The following is a 15,069-nucleotide window of genomic DNA, read 5'->3' as shown; positions in this document are numbered from 1 at the left end:
GAAAAATGGAATCTATTTGCAGCCAGGTATCAGACATTGACGGTAGACGTGAAGAGGTAAAATCATTGAAGAAGGATGTTTTAGTCTCCGGCTCAAGAGAAGAGCAGTAGCTAGTCTTTGGTAGAGAGGGCTCCAAGAGAAAGGAGGAGGGCTGGAGAGATGGCTCAGTGGTTAAGACATTTGCCTGTGAAGCCTAAGGACCCAGGTTTGATTCCCCAGTACCCACGTAAGCCAGATGCGCAAAGTGGTGCATGTATCTGGAGTTCGTTGGCAGTGGCTAGAAGCTCTGGTGTGCCCATTCTCTATCTGCCTCTTTCTTGCTATCTCTCTCTCTCTCAAATAAATAAAATACAAACAAAATATATAAAAAAGGAAGAATCAAAAAAAAAAGAAAAGAAAAGAAAACGAGAGTGCAGAATGCATTTCCTGAGATTATTGATTCTTGCCTCTCCTTACCCCAATGGTATGATGTCACATGTAAGGCAGGCTGAGAGGCAGGTATTCCAAGAATTTAAAGTGAGGGGGAATGTAAAAATCTTATATCAGGGGCTGGAGAGATGGCTTAGTGGTTAAGGCACTTGCCTGCAAAGCCTGATGACCCAGGTTTGATTCCCCAGAACCCACATAAGCCAGATGCACAAGGTGGCACATGCACCTGGAGTTTGTTTGTAATGGCTAGAGGCCCAGGTACACCCATTCTCTCTCTCACACACACACATAAATATTTTTTTAAAAATAAAAACCTTAGCCGGGCATGGTGGCACACACCTTTAATCCCAGCACTTGGGAGGCAGAGGTAGGAAGATCATAGAGAGTTCGAGGGCACCCTGAGACTACATAGTAAATTCCAGGTCAGCCTGAAGTAGAGTAAGACCTTACATGGAAAAACCAAAAAAATAAAAAATAAAAATAAAAACTGTAAATCAAGGAGCCAGGAGTGGTGGTGCATGCCTTTAATCCCAGAACTCCAGAGGCAGAGGTAGGAGGATTGCTGTGAGTTCCAGGTCACCCTGAGACTACATAGTGAATTTCAGGTCAGCCTGGTCTAGAGCGAGACCCTACTGCAAACAACCAAAATAAATATAAAGTTATTTTGACTTCTTACTTCCTATGCTGTTTTCTGTCTATGACTTCTAGAAAAATAGTAGACACTGCTATATTTTTTCCTACAGAACCTTGAGGAAGAGGAATTTCTTAGGAATTCAAATAGCGTATTATTGGTCAGAACTTGGTCAGGAAGCACAAATTCTTACCCCAGTTTTCTCGTCGATGATTTTTATGCCAGACAGGGAAATATTGACCCAGATCCTTTGCTTGTGTTGTCCCTGAGACCGACCAGCGGCTGCCATTCCCTGATGGGTAGGGAAAATAGGAGAGAAATGTGATTTAAAGTCTCTCATGATGTTTCTAATACTAAAAATGTCAAAGGCAGACAATCAGCTTTTTTTTTTTCAGCTTGGTTGACATTGATGAGAGAATCTAGCACTTATCAGCACATATAACACAATAAATAGAAACCATTGAGCCAGGAACCCTTCAGTTAGCTAGGAACACTTGAACAGGTCCCTTGAATACGGGTGGCCTCACGTCAGACAGTTGGAAGACTAATGGGACTGGGCTATCAGATCTATAATGGTGGTCCTTCCAGGACTGGGGATGTAGCTTAGTGGTAGAGCAGTTGTCTAACATGTACAAGACCATGGGTTTGATTCCCACCCCAGAAAAACCAAAGAGATGTAACCCCATTTAAGTTAATGTAGAATCTAAGCCTTGCATTGTGCAATGAGTATTATTTATTTATACAGGGTCACACAGTAACATAACACTGAAGTTTAGAAATTCCCAACACTGAAGGGCTATCACTAAACAATACCAGGGGGCTGGAGACATTGCTCAGTGGCTAAGGCACTTGCCTGTAAAGGACCTAAGGACCCAGGTTTGATTCCCCAGGACCCACATAAAGCCAGATGCACAAGGTGGCACATGTGTCTGGAGTTTGTTTGTAGTGGGTAGAGGCCCTGGGCATGCCCATTCTCTCTCTCTCTCTCTTTCTTCCTTCCTTCCTTCTTTCTTTGTTTTTTTTTTTTTTTTCTTTCTCTCTTACTGACATACATACATATAAAAGAATATAAATAAAGACTGCACATGCTTGGGAAGTGAGCTTAAAATCTCCTCCCTGTAGACCAGCTGACAGAAAGCTGGAAAAAAACTATGTTGCATGCAGCCCTATGGGAGAGAGAAGTCATCAGTGAAGATGTGGACAACAGTGGTTAAGTTTGGCCAGCCAGGTCAAATGAACCAATGGGTACAATAGTGGCATGTCTGTTATGGGGAAAACCACCCACTCACTAATTGGACTGGAGGCCCACTCTATGGGAGGAAATACATGTGTGATCCTGACAGCCTATGACAGGGGAAATCATGAGCCCAGAGGAGTAACACCTGCTGGTGTCTGGCTAAATGCATTTATTATGCTTTCCAAACTGCCCTGTAAGCACTTCTCTTAATGTTCATACTCATTTGTTAATGATACTCTCACTTTTTAATATTTTTGTATTTATAATTGAGAGGGAAAGAGGGAGATAGAGAGAGGCAGATAGAAAGACAGGGAGAATGGGTGTTCTAATAAAGGTTGCTCTTTCAGTCACTGCAAACGAACTCCAGAAACATGCACCACCTTGTACATCTGGCTTACATGGGTCCTGGAGATTTGAACACGGGTCCTTTAGCTTTGCAGGCTAGCACCTTAACCACTAAGCAATTTCTCCAGCCCTGTCTAGTGTTTTTTTTTTTTTTTTTTAGATAGGGATTCCCTCTAGCCCAGGCTGACCTGGAATTCATTATGGAGTCTCAGGGTGGCCTCTAACTCACTCAGTCCTTCTATCTCTGCCTCCCAAGTGCTGGGATTAAAGATGTGCACCACCTGGCCCAGCTTACTTTCACTTTTGGCTAGAGAAGCTTCTCTTGTCAGATGGCAGTGACTTCTGGGATGACTCAAAAGGCACCATAGTGCTGAGAAAAAGTGATAAAGGAGTGCTCAGCACAGCAGTGTCTCTATCATACCTTCCAAAGCTCAGGGTCCTTACAATACAATCTTCCAGACACAAGATGGCCGGGATATCCATGACCTCACAGTGCCTGACACTACCTACACAAGACATTCATAATAGGAAGAAAAGATGATGACATCAAAGTAAAAAAGAGACAAATTGAGAGGGGAAGAGGATATGATGGACAGTGGATTTGTGAAGGGGAAAGTGAGGGAGGGGAGGGGGAATACCATGGTTTATTGTCTATAATTATGGAGGTGTCAATAAAAACAAATAGTTTAAGCCAAGTGTTGTTATGTAGACCTTTAATCCCAGCACTTGGGAGGCAGAGGTAGGAGGATCACTGTGAGTTTGAGGCCACTCTGAGACTACATAGTGAATTAGTGAACTCCAGGTCAGCCTGAGCTAGAGCAAGACTTTACCTTGAAAAACAACAACAATAGTTAAAAAAAGAATAAAAACACCAGTTTCCAAGGAGAGCTCCAAGTTGTCCCTGAACACTTTCTGAAGTATTCCATGTCTTCTATGCACAGTAAAACAGCTCACAGGACTGTAACAGCTCTCAGGAATATTTCATGGGAGAGACTTTTAGAATGGTATTGGCTCAGCCAAATGCTGCGTTTAAAAATAAAAACGCACCTGGAATTCTGCTCTCCTTGATTAGATAAGATTAAATGAGGGCTAGAAAGATGGCTTAGCAGTTAAGCGCTTGCCTGTGAAACCTAAGGACCCCAGTTCAAGGCTTGATTCCCCAGAACCCACGTTAGCCAGTTGCACAATGTGGCACATGCATCTGGAGTTCGTTTGCAGTGGCTGGAAACCCTGGCGCGCCCATTCTCTTTCTCTCTCTCTCTCTCTTTGCCTCTTTCTCTCTCTGTCTGTTGCTCTTGAATATATAAATAAAAATAAACAAAACAAACAAACAAAAAGATTAAATGAGAGCCAGGTGTGGTGGCACCCATAGGATCATCAGGAATTCAAGGCCACCCGAAGACTAAAGAGTAAATTCCAGGTCAGCCTGGGATAGAGGGAAACCCTATCTCAAAACACAAAACCAAAAAAGATTAAACGAGGTTTTTAAAACATGACTTAGGGCTAGACAGACAGCTTAGTGGTTAAGGTGCTTGCCTGTGAAGTCTAAGAACCTAGGTTCCATTCTCTGGGTCCTCCGGATTTTGTTTGCAGTGGCTAGAGGCCCTGGTGTGCCCATTCTCTCTCTCCCTCTCTCTGTCTCTAATAAATAAATATAACTGAATGGATGAATGAATGAATGAATGAATAAATAAATAAAACCATGGCTTATTTTTAAAAATTAAAGAAATGCACATTAAAAAAAAAACAACCATGGCTTAAAAAATGCAGAATAGCATGGTGGCGCACGCCTTTAATCCCAGCACTTGGGAAGCAGAGGTAGGAGGATCGCCATGAGTTCAAGGCCACCCTGAGACTACATAGTTAATGCCAGGTCAGCCTGGACTAGAGTAAGACCCTACCTTGAAAAACAACAGCAACAAAAATAAAATGCAGAATAACTCATGGCTTCTCAGGAAGCAAGACAATATTGAGTCAATTATGTGATTAAAGAAGCTTTTCAAATAATGAAGACACAGGCAAATGAGCTTCTAATGGAGTTCTCCCCCTCGGCTGTGTGGTTCCGACAGACTGCGCTCTTCTCCCTCCTACCTTGAGTTTCATCATAGAGTCTTGGCTCATTTTGTCTCCTCGTGCATCGGGCACGTCATCAATGCCAATTAGCTTGGCCTTGTATTTTACGCCATCACCTTTGAACCTGGCCAAGAGATACTCATCTGTCTTCTCAGAACCTGAGAAAAGAAAGTCCGCTTATATTAAATACCATTCCTAGGAATGACCAAATATGCTCTAGAATCCTCTAAATTTGATTAGCATAAATCTTGATTATGCCACAGTTGATCATGTGGAATGTTCTATTGTCTTATTCTTTTTGTCAATATTTTATTTTTATTTATTTATTTGAAAGAGAGAGAGAGACAGTTAGAGAATGAGCATGCCAGGGCCTCTAGCTGCTGCAAACGAACTCCAGACACATGTGCCACCATGTGTATCTGGCTTTATGTGGGTCCTAGGGAATCAAACTTGAGTCCTTTGGCTTTGTAGGCAAATGCCTTACAGTTAAGCCATCTCTCTAGCCTATTGTCTTATCCTTACTTCTTTTGAGCAAAATCATGTTCAGTAATATTGAATATGAAGTTGACAGAAAAAATAAAATTGAAAAACTAAGACCTCAGAATACACATAGATGATGGAGACTCGTGGGAATATGCAAATTAGGAGTTGAAGATATTCATCAAAGCCTTATTAAGGGATTGAGAGATGGCTTAGCAATGAAAGCACGTGCCTGCAAAGCCAAAGGACCCAGGTTCAATTCCCCAGTATCCACATAATCCAGGTGCACAAGGTAGCACATGCATCTGGAGTTTGTTTGCAGTGGATGAAGGCCCTGACACACCCATTCTCTCTCTCTCTCAAATAAAAAAAGAGAAAAAAAGGGGGGGGGAGGCTTTATAAAAAGCTGAAAAGGGGCTGAAGAGATGGCTTAGTGGTTAAGGCACTTGCCTACAAAGCCAAAGGACCTCGGTTTGATTCCCCAGGACCCACTTAAGCCAGATGCATAAGGGGCACAAGCATCGGGAGGTCATTTGCAGTGGCTGGAAGCCCTGGTGTGCCCACTAACTCTTTCTCCTCCCCACTCATTCTGCCTCTTTCCCTCTCTCAAATAAATGAATAAATAAATAAGCTAAAAAAAGAAGAAGAAGATAATCACAGTGGTGCATGACTATAATCCCAGCACTTGGAAGGCTGAGGTAGTGAAATCACTGTGAGCTCAAGGCTAGCCAGGGACACATAGTGGATTCCAAGTTAGCTTGGGCTATAGTGAGACCTTGCCTTAAAAAAAAAAAAAAAAAAAAAAAAAGAAGAAAATCTTTGTAAAGTTCCAAATGAGGATGATGGACATCATACATACATAATTTATTTATTTTGGATTCTCTCTCTCTCTCTCTCTCTCTCTCTCTCTCTCTCTTTCTTTCTTCCTTTTTTTTTTTTTCTGAGTACTGGGATTAAAGGCATATACCACCATACCTGGCTGTATGTTTGCATATATGTATGTGTGTGTGTATATATATATCTCAAGCTGGCCTCCAACTGCCTATGTCGCTGAAGATGGCCTTCAACTTCTGCTCTTCCTGCCTCTCTCTCTCAGATCACTGGGAATACAGGCATGTGCCACCACACCCACTTTACACTGGGCTGGGGACAGAACCCGGGGCATTATGCATACTACCAAGTAGCTAACCAACTGAGCTACAACCCATCCTGATAATTCTTTCCAGTAAAAATAAGATAGGCCTTGCACTCAGTGAAGAAAACTAAGCTCCCAGACACTTTACTAACATGTGAACTATCATAAAATGAGAAAAAATTATGGGCAAATTCTCCTGACTATGATTGAGATCACCATTATTCCATCTTTGTTACTTTTTCTTTTTTTGCTCCTGTGCAGGCTCTTTCCTGAGGTGGCACTGAAAAGTAAGCGAGTCATGCCATAAATACACTCAAGCTTGAATGACTAAGGACACTGTTTTGCAATACTTCAGGGTCAAATGATTTTTAAAATATGTTGACTTCCATAAAACAGTAAATAGATTACTGAAAGATAACTACAGAATGATTCTTTATATTGCTCACTGAGGGAAATACTATAAGCATTTCTCAGGGGGCTGGAGAGATGGCTTAGTGGTTCAGGTGCTTGCCTGCAAAGCCTAAGGAACCAGGTTTGATTCCCAGGATGCACATAAGCCAGATGCACACACAAGGTGGTACATGGTGTGGAGTTTGTTTGCAGTGGATAGAGGTCTTTATGCACCCATTCTCCTCTCTCTCTCTCTCTCTCTCTCTCTCTCTGTCTCCCCTTCTTTCTTCCTCTCAAATTAACAAATAAATAAAAAGGTTTCTCAGGAAGACCTGAGTTGCTGCAATGAGAGATTCAGAGGCAAGTCGTATTTGCATGTTTGATAACCAGTCTCTTCTGTCAAAGCAGATTCCTATTTAGGAGAATAAGAGCAAGTTCATGTGGTACTTGACCCTGCTGTTCCCACTTCAGAGATAACCACCCTGTGTGAGCTCGCTTCAGAGAGCTCAAGAGAGCTGTCCGTACCTTTCTTCTTCTCCTTCTTGGACGGTGCCTTTGGCGCAGCCTGTTGGTCAGGCTGACCGTTAGCTGCACTCGTTTCTACTTCGTTAGACATGGTCAGGCAGGCAGGGTCCCGGCCCCGGCAGACACTCAGTGAGGACAGGTGATTCCCGATGGACACGTCTCAAATGGACATAACCGATGACCCACACCTGTGGGCAGGGTTGAGAAGCAGAACAAGGTGAGAACACAGTAAAGCAGGACCTCGCCCCATAAAGGACCCCGCTCTGTGGACTTGTGTCGCTCCTCCTCTGAAAGCAAGGGTGGGTAGACTGTTTCCTTTGAAGCTCCCACAATGGGACAAAGTGGGTAGCAAGCTTTTCTTTAAGCACTGGACTTGGGTAACATTTAATGATTATCTAACTCAGTAGCTTGCATTAGAACTTTGGCAAAAAAAAAAAAATAAAAATAAAAATAAAAATCTAGTGTTAAAGATAGGGATCAAAAACTGGCTAGGTCTCCTAGCAAAAAAATAGAAATCCATTGCTCAGCCTGATAAAATTTCAACTGGCATCTAAAAGCAGATGTTAGGGCTGGAGAGATGGGTTAGCAGTTAAGGTGCTTGTCCGTGAAGTTGAAGGACCCAGGCTTGATTTCCCAGGACCCACGTAAGCCAGAAGCACAAGGTGGTGCACGTGTCTGGAGTTCATTTGCAGTGGCTGGAGGCCCTGGTGCACCCATTCTCTTCTGTCTCTTACTCTCTCTCAGATAAATGATAACAAATAAAATTTTTTAAAAAGTAGATGTTATAAATGTCAGTTCTTTACAGGGCTAGATGTATCACAGTAGTTATGGTCTAGGGCCACAGAAGGATGTGTGCATTTGCTTCCTTATATTGGCCGTGCTTCCCCTGGCCTTACATCTTGTTTCCATAGTTACCTGTTTGTCCCCAGACACAGTAGGTAAGACCCTTCTTTGAAGCATTCCCCTCTGAATACACATAACTACCTCATGCTTTCATACAAATCAACTTCATGCTCACCGATCAACTCTCTAGACCACAAACTCCCTGAAGGGAAGAGGTTTGGGTACCCACATCTGACATTACAGACAGAAGGCATTCATCTGCACAGTAATGCAGAATCGCTTCCTTGTTTGTTACATGTATAAACTAGTATCACCTAGTTCTCAGATCTCCATTGCAGTCGGCTCCACAGTGTTGGAACAAACAGCCAACAAGACACAGCTTATGGGAGGAAGGGGTTTCTTTCAAGCTTATAAATTCCAGGGGAACACCATCAACGGTAGAAGAAACTGACTTCCTTTCAGAGGTCCAAGCACAGAAACACTACCAAACAGCCAAGCACTACCAGCAAGCATGAACCACCCGAGCTCAAAACTGCTCTGAACACATCCAGTAGGGCTGGACTCAGATCTGCCCCCCAGACACAATGAAGGCTGGCCTCCACAAACCGCACCCAGCCACACATCTTTTCTAGCAGATGTCTGCCTTTAGGGGTTGAAGTTGCAAGCTTAATTTTAATAAAACACCTGAGTCTACAGGGCCATGCATTCAAGCCACCACACTTTGCTTCTAAGTATAAGTTTTTCTGGAAGCGAAATAAGCAATTCTAGTTGCTGATTCTTCAGATGGTGCTCTGACTTAAATTCTGCATGGCCATTTATATAGATCCAAGAGAGATTTTTCCAGACATGAATGCAATGCCCATTTAAACTTTGTGGCTTCCCAGTCTTGGGGCAGGGTGAGAACATCTTCCTTGGTATGAAGGATAACATCATCTTGTAGGGTGGATGCCATGTTTCGCTGCAGTTCAAATATGTAGAAGGGTATGTCTGCTCAGTGACAGACTATAAGGGTGGCCTCTGCCAGCTTCCGAGGTGCCTCAACTGCAAGACCTCTCTCTTGAGCTGCAGATGCAGCTCAGTTGGCGGAGCCCTTGGTGTAGCATGCAAAAGCCCTGAGCCCAATCTACAGCACGACATAAATCCAAACGTGGTGACACCCAATTGTGAGGCCAGCACCTGGGAGGGAGCTGCAGGAGGGTCCGAAATTCAAAAGATAATGCTTGGCTACACAGTAAGTTTCAGGCATGCTTGGGCTAAAATAAAAACAAACAAAAAACAACTCCCCAGCCCCCAGAAAAAAAAAAAAAAAAAAAAACACTCTTCACTCCCTAATAGCTGGCTTCAGCTTTGCCAGCTGGCTAAATGTGCCAATAGGAAATTCTAGAGGGAGACTACCAAGCTGGAGAAGGCACTTGATCCAGATTTTAGCACGCCTTCCATTTGTGTCACTAGCCCCACTGGGTTCTTTTGAGCACACCAGCCTCAGCCTCCAGGGTCTTGTGAACACAGGACCCAACAATAGCTGAGTGAGTGCCTCTTCTCACAAAAGCAGCAGCCTTGTGCAAAATGGCAAGCTGCTAAGCTGTGATTTCCCTGTGTTTTCCTGTCAGTGGCGGGGTAGCAGCAGCTATATTCTGCTACTTGTTTACTCAGTGAGGATTTGGTTTGCTCTGTCTTCACCATCTCAATTATTCAGCTAACAAGTTCATACCCAGTGGTTAAGGTGCTTGCCTGCGAAGCCTAAAGACCCATGTTCGACTCTCCAGATCCCACATAAGCCAGATGCACAAAAGTGAGGTAAGCACAAGGTTGCACATGCCCACTAGGTGGTGCAACTGTCTGGAGTTCAAGTGCAGTGGCGAAGGTCCTAATGCACCAATTCTTTCTCTCTCTAAAAAAAAACAAATATCTAAAAATGTTGTGGATTGGAGTCCAAGTGATACAATAGTAACATTAATATGCTTTGGTTTTATAAGCTAAAGATTTCAGATTATCTTAAATGTGATTGAATTATCTTAAATGTGATAGACAAAAGAGTTTAAGCATATGGGGCTGGAGGGATGGCTTAGCAGGTAAGGCATTTTGCCTGCAGAGCCAAAGGACCCAAGTTCAATTCCCCAGGACCCATGTTAGCCAGATGCACAAGGGGGTGCATGCTTTTGGAGTTTGTTTGCAGAAGCTGGAGGCCCTGGCATGTCCACTCTCTCTCTTTCTCTGTCAAATAAATAAAGTACTTAAAAAAAAAGACTTTAAGCATCTGCCCTTATATGCTTGGGATTTCAGGGCTCTGCTATATGGTCTCATATATCTATTTTTAATTTCCTATAACAACCATAGGGGACCATGTCCCAGAAGAGAAGACATCCAATTCTTATGGTGGCATCTGTGAACATTTCTTCAAATGTATCTTGCTCAGGTCAGTGCTCTATATATAGTGAGTTTCTCAGGCTAGCCTTGAACTCACTGTAACCCAGACAGGCCTTAAATTCAGTAGCTGGGATTATATTATATCCTTATTTTACAAACCCAGCTAAAGCAAAACTTTCACAGCATTGGCTTCCTTGGACTATATCCTTTACAGTTTAGGAATGAACTGTGTACAATAATTTATTTGGTAGACTTAAAATGCTCCCAGCATGGCTCAGGGAATTTTGCAGAAGAGGTGGGAGAAAAGATTGTCAGAGCCACAGGTTGGGACATTTTGCACAGAGGTATTGCCTCTCCCCCTCATAATACACGACCCCCAATCCCTATGGGTTGACCTGCATCCCCAGTGAGGAAGGCCTCTTCAGAAAAGGGGCAGGGAGGAGGGAAAGGATGGCCCCAACATATGTTGTTTACATACTAAAATATGTCCATGTCTAATAAAAAAATAAGTAAAATCATTTATTTGGCTGGGCATGGTGGTGCACGCTTTGAATCCCAGCACTTGGGAGGCAGAAGTGGGTGGATAGCTGAGAATTTGAGGCCATCCTGAGACTGTATAGTGAATTCCAGGTCAGCCTGAGCTAGAGTGAGACCCTAACTCGAAAACCCAAAAGAAAAACTTAAAAAAATAAAAAGCATACTATCTAAAGAATGAACGGTTGTAATGGACAAAAAGGAAAATAAGGAGAAAACCCTCATAAATTTCTTTAAGAGATGTGTGTACTGGAGATAAGGCTCAATGGTTAATGACACTTGCTTGCAAAGTCTGAGGCCTGGGTTCAATTCCCCAGTACCTACATAAAGACAGATGCACAAAGTGGTGCACGTTTTAGAGTTCTTTGCAGGGGTACTAGACCTTGGTATGCCTATTCTCATTCTCTCTCTCTCTCTCTGTCTATTTGCAAACAAATACATAAAAAAATTTTGTAGAGCCGGGTGTGGTGGTGCACGCCTTTAATCCCAGCACTCGGGGAGGCAGAGGTAGGAGGATCGCACTGAGTTTGAGGCCACCCTGAGATTACAGAGTGAATTCCAGGTCAGCCTGAGCTAAAGTGAGACCCTACCTCAAAAAAAAAAAAAAAAAATTGTAAAAAAAAAAAAAAAGAAGAAAGAGGGCTGGAGTGATGGCTTAGCAGTTAAGGCACTTCCCTACAAAGTCTAACTACCCAGGTTGATTCCCCGGGACCCATGTAAACTAGGTGCACAAGGTGGCTCATGTGTCTGGAGCTTATCTGTAGTGGCTGGAGGCCCTGCTTTGTCTATTCTTCCTCTGTCTATCTGCCTCTCTCTCTTAAATAAATACATAAATTCTTTTTAAAAATAAAATAAGGGCTGGAGAGATGGCTTAGTGGCTAAGCACTTGCTTGTGAAGTCTATGGACCCCAGTTTGAGGTTCGATTCCCAGGACCCACATAAGCCAGATGCACAAGGGATGCATGAATCTGGAGTTTGTTTGCAGTGGCTGGAGGCCCTGGTGTGTCCATTTTCTCTCTGTCTCTCCCTCTTTCTGTCTGTCTCTCTCAAATAAATAAATAAAAATAAAAATAAGAGGGCTGGAGAAATGGCTTAGTGATTAAGGTGCTTGCTTGGGAAGCCTAAGGACTCAAGTTTGATTCCACTGTATTCATGTAAGCCAGATGCATCTGAAGTTCATTTGCAGAGGCTGGAGGCTCTCACACACCCATTCTCTCTATCTACCTCATTCTCTCTCTAATAAAAAAATAAATAAATATTTTAAAATATAAAATAAAAAGTTGTGCATATTGAGTTCTGTATAGTCTTTTTTACTAGATTGATTTCATAGCTCTTCTGACCAAAGAGGAGAAAGTGAGAAACTAGGTGTGGCTAGGTGTGGTGGCACACCCATTTAATCCCAACACTCGGGAGGCAGAGGTAGGAGGACTGCCATGAGTTCGAGGCTACCCTGAGACTACATAGTGAATTCCAGGTCAGCCTGGGCCAGAGTGAGACCCTACCTCAAGAACAAGAAAGAAACAAAGAAAGAGAAAGTACGAGGGAGGAAGGAAGATAGAAAGAAAGAAAGAAAGAAAGAAAGAAAGAAAGAAAGAAAGAAAGAAAGAAAGAAAGAAAGAAGGAAGGAAGAGGGAGGAAGAAAAAAAGAGAGAAGGTAGAAAGGAAAGAAACAAGGAAAGAAAGAAAAAGAAAGAAATACACATTTTCACATAAAGGGACATCATAAGGCAAAGATTACAAATTGAACCTCCAAAATATACACAAGGGTTACACAAACAGTCCTCCATCTAAACAATGTCTTGTTTATCTAGGACAGAATCTTTCCTTCATAAAAGATTGAAAAGACCAATAAGACGAAATGCTTAGAAAACAAAAAAAAAAAAAAGAGTTCTGAAGTTAGCCTGAGTGTCACGGAGTCCCTTGTAGGGCTCCACAAAAACAAACAAAAAAACAAACAAACAAAAAAAAAACAAAACAGAAAGTAACAAGGGTAAAACTAGACTAAACCAACAAAATTAGCTTCAATTTGAGTGAAGACATCTAACTTGGATTTTGGACTCCAGAGAAAAACCTCTGTAAAAGAGTAAGGGAATATTTCCTTCCTCGGCACTGGAGCCAGACGCCTCGGAGAGGATGTGGAGCTTGCAACATCTTCCCTGGTTTCTGAGAAGACCCTGGGAGATGAGTCATTCTAGAATGACCGTGCCCTTTGCACTAATCCAAGTCAGCGAGTTTGCTTTGTCCTTAAAGTGACTCCTGCGTGGTAGTGTTTTGAAACTTGGAAATGCCAGCATGGTGGACAGTAATGGGTTCAGGCTTTGTCAAGACAAATGTGGCTTGTCCTTCCCACCAGGAGCACTTTATTGGAACCAACAATGGTGCTACCTAATGGTGCCAGGGTTCTGAAGCGACATCATGGTACAAGCTTGCCAGTCCAAAAAAAGAACTCATCAAAAAAAGAAAGAAAGAAAGAAATCCCTTCCCTAAACCCACCATCTTTCCCTCAATATACAAAGCAAACAGCAATTTGCTTAATTCTCAAAATGCTAGAAAAAAATCAAGTTGATAGTAGCTCCATACCACAAATAGTAGGGGATTTGGTTTCAAAGTTAAGAGAAATAGAATAGGGCCTGGCGTGGTGGCGCACGTCTTTAATCCCAGCCCTTAGGAGGCAGAAGTAGGAGGATCGCCGTGAGTTCGAGTCCACCCGGAGATGACACAGTGAATTATTCCAGGTCAGCCTGAGCTAGAGCGAGACCCTACGTTGAAAAACCAAAAAAGAGGCTGGAGAGATGGCTTAGCGGTTAAGCGCTTGCCTGTGAAGCCTAAGGACCCCGGTTCGAGGCTCGGTTCCCCAGGTCCCACGTTAGCCAGATGCACAAGGGGGCGCACATGTCTGGAGTTCGTTTGCAGGGGCTGGAAGCCCTGGCGCGCCCATTCTCTCTCTCTCCCTCTATCTGTCTTTCTCTCTGTGTCTGTCGCTCTCAAATAAATAAATAAATAAATAATTAAAAAAAAAAAAAGAAAAACCAAAAAAGACTCATAGGCTAGACACTTAAAATAGCCAACACTCCATGTCAAGTTCTATATTTGCGGGTTCAAAAACCTGTCAGTCAAGCCAGGCAAGGTGGCGCACGCATTTAATCCCAGCTCTCAGGAGGCAGAGGTAGGAGGATCGCCGAGAGCTCAAGGCCACCCTGAGACTCCATAGTGAATTCCAGGTCAGCCTGAACCACAGTGAGACCTACCTTAAAAAACCAATCAACCAACCAACCAACAAGCAAAAAAACCTGGCAGTCATGGGTTGGGTGTGGTGGCACACATCTTTAATACCAGCACTCAGCACTTGGGAGGCAGAGGTAAGAGGATTGCTGTGAGTTCAAGGCCACCCTGAGACTACACGGTGGATTCCAGGTCAGCCTGGGCTACAGTGAGACCCTATCTTGGTGGGAAATGGGAGCACCGGCAGCATCCGTGCTCAGAGCGCCCAGCACGCTCCTGTACTGGCAGGAGCGTTCCTTTGACATGGCCTGTCCCAGCTTAAGAGCTGAGCTGGACATGTGAAGAATTAACCTCAGGTCCACAGGGCAGCCAGCCACCTTCACTACTATCTTAAAAAAATATATATATATTTTGTTTATTTGAGAGAGAGGCTGATAGATAAAGAGAACAGGTATGCTAAGGCCTCCAGCCACTTCCAACAAACTCCAGACCCATGAGCCACCTTGTGCATCTGGTTTATGTGGGTCCTGGGGAATTGAACCTGGGTCCTTAGGCTTCACAGGCAAGTGCCTTAGCTGCTAAGCCATCACTCCAGTCCCCTTAGCACTATGTTGAAGTAGCCTGAGATGCATACATTGCCTCAGATGCCTCTCCACGGTGAGGCTGTTTCTGAGACTTGCTGCAAATCTTCCTTCCTTCACTGCCTCTAACCTTCTGTATTATACTATAATGACCAAACAGAGAGAGAGAGAGAGAGAAAGAGAGAGAGAGAGTCCTGCATTTTATTTAATTGTGTGATGAGACTATGTTAATGTATATTCAAAGAGTTCTGGGAAGACATTTTTTTATAAACACGGT

At 43.2% G+C, this 15,069-nt stretch overlaps 1 protein-coding gene across 5 annotated transcripts in view; it reads right to left on the bottom strand.

Moving 5' to 3' along the window:
• Positions 1–15,069, bottom strand: part of Dab2 (DAB adaptor protein 2) — a 78,066-nt gene that overhangs the window by 23,391 nt on the left and 39,606 nt on the right. For all 5 annotated transcript variants that reach the window (XM_045132328.1, XM_045132326.1, XM_045132330.1 and 2 more), the window contains exons 2-4: positions 7,246–7,433; positions 4,734–4,873; positions 1,254–1,352 (exon numbers count right to left, since the gene is read on the bottom strand). In XM_045132328.1, coding sequence (XP_044988263.1) covers positions 1,254–1,352; positions 4,734–4,873; positions 7,246–7,336 — 330 coding nt within the window. In that variant the 5' untranslated portion in view covers positions 7,337–7,433. The remainder of the gene's footprint in view (positions 1–1,253; positions 1,353–4,733; positions 4,874–7,245; positions 7,434–15,069) is intronic.

This window comes from Jaculus jaculus, chromosome 13 (genome assembly GCF_020740685.1).
Source record: "Jaculus jaculus isolate mJacJac1 chromosome 13, mJacJac1.mat.Y.cur, whole genome shotgun sequence".
NCBI lineage: Eukaryota > Metazoa > Chordata > Mammalia > Rodentia > Dipodidae > Jaculus > Jaculus jaculus.
Note: the sequence above shows the minus strand (reverse complement) of the source record. Positions and strands in the feature narration are given on the sequence as shown.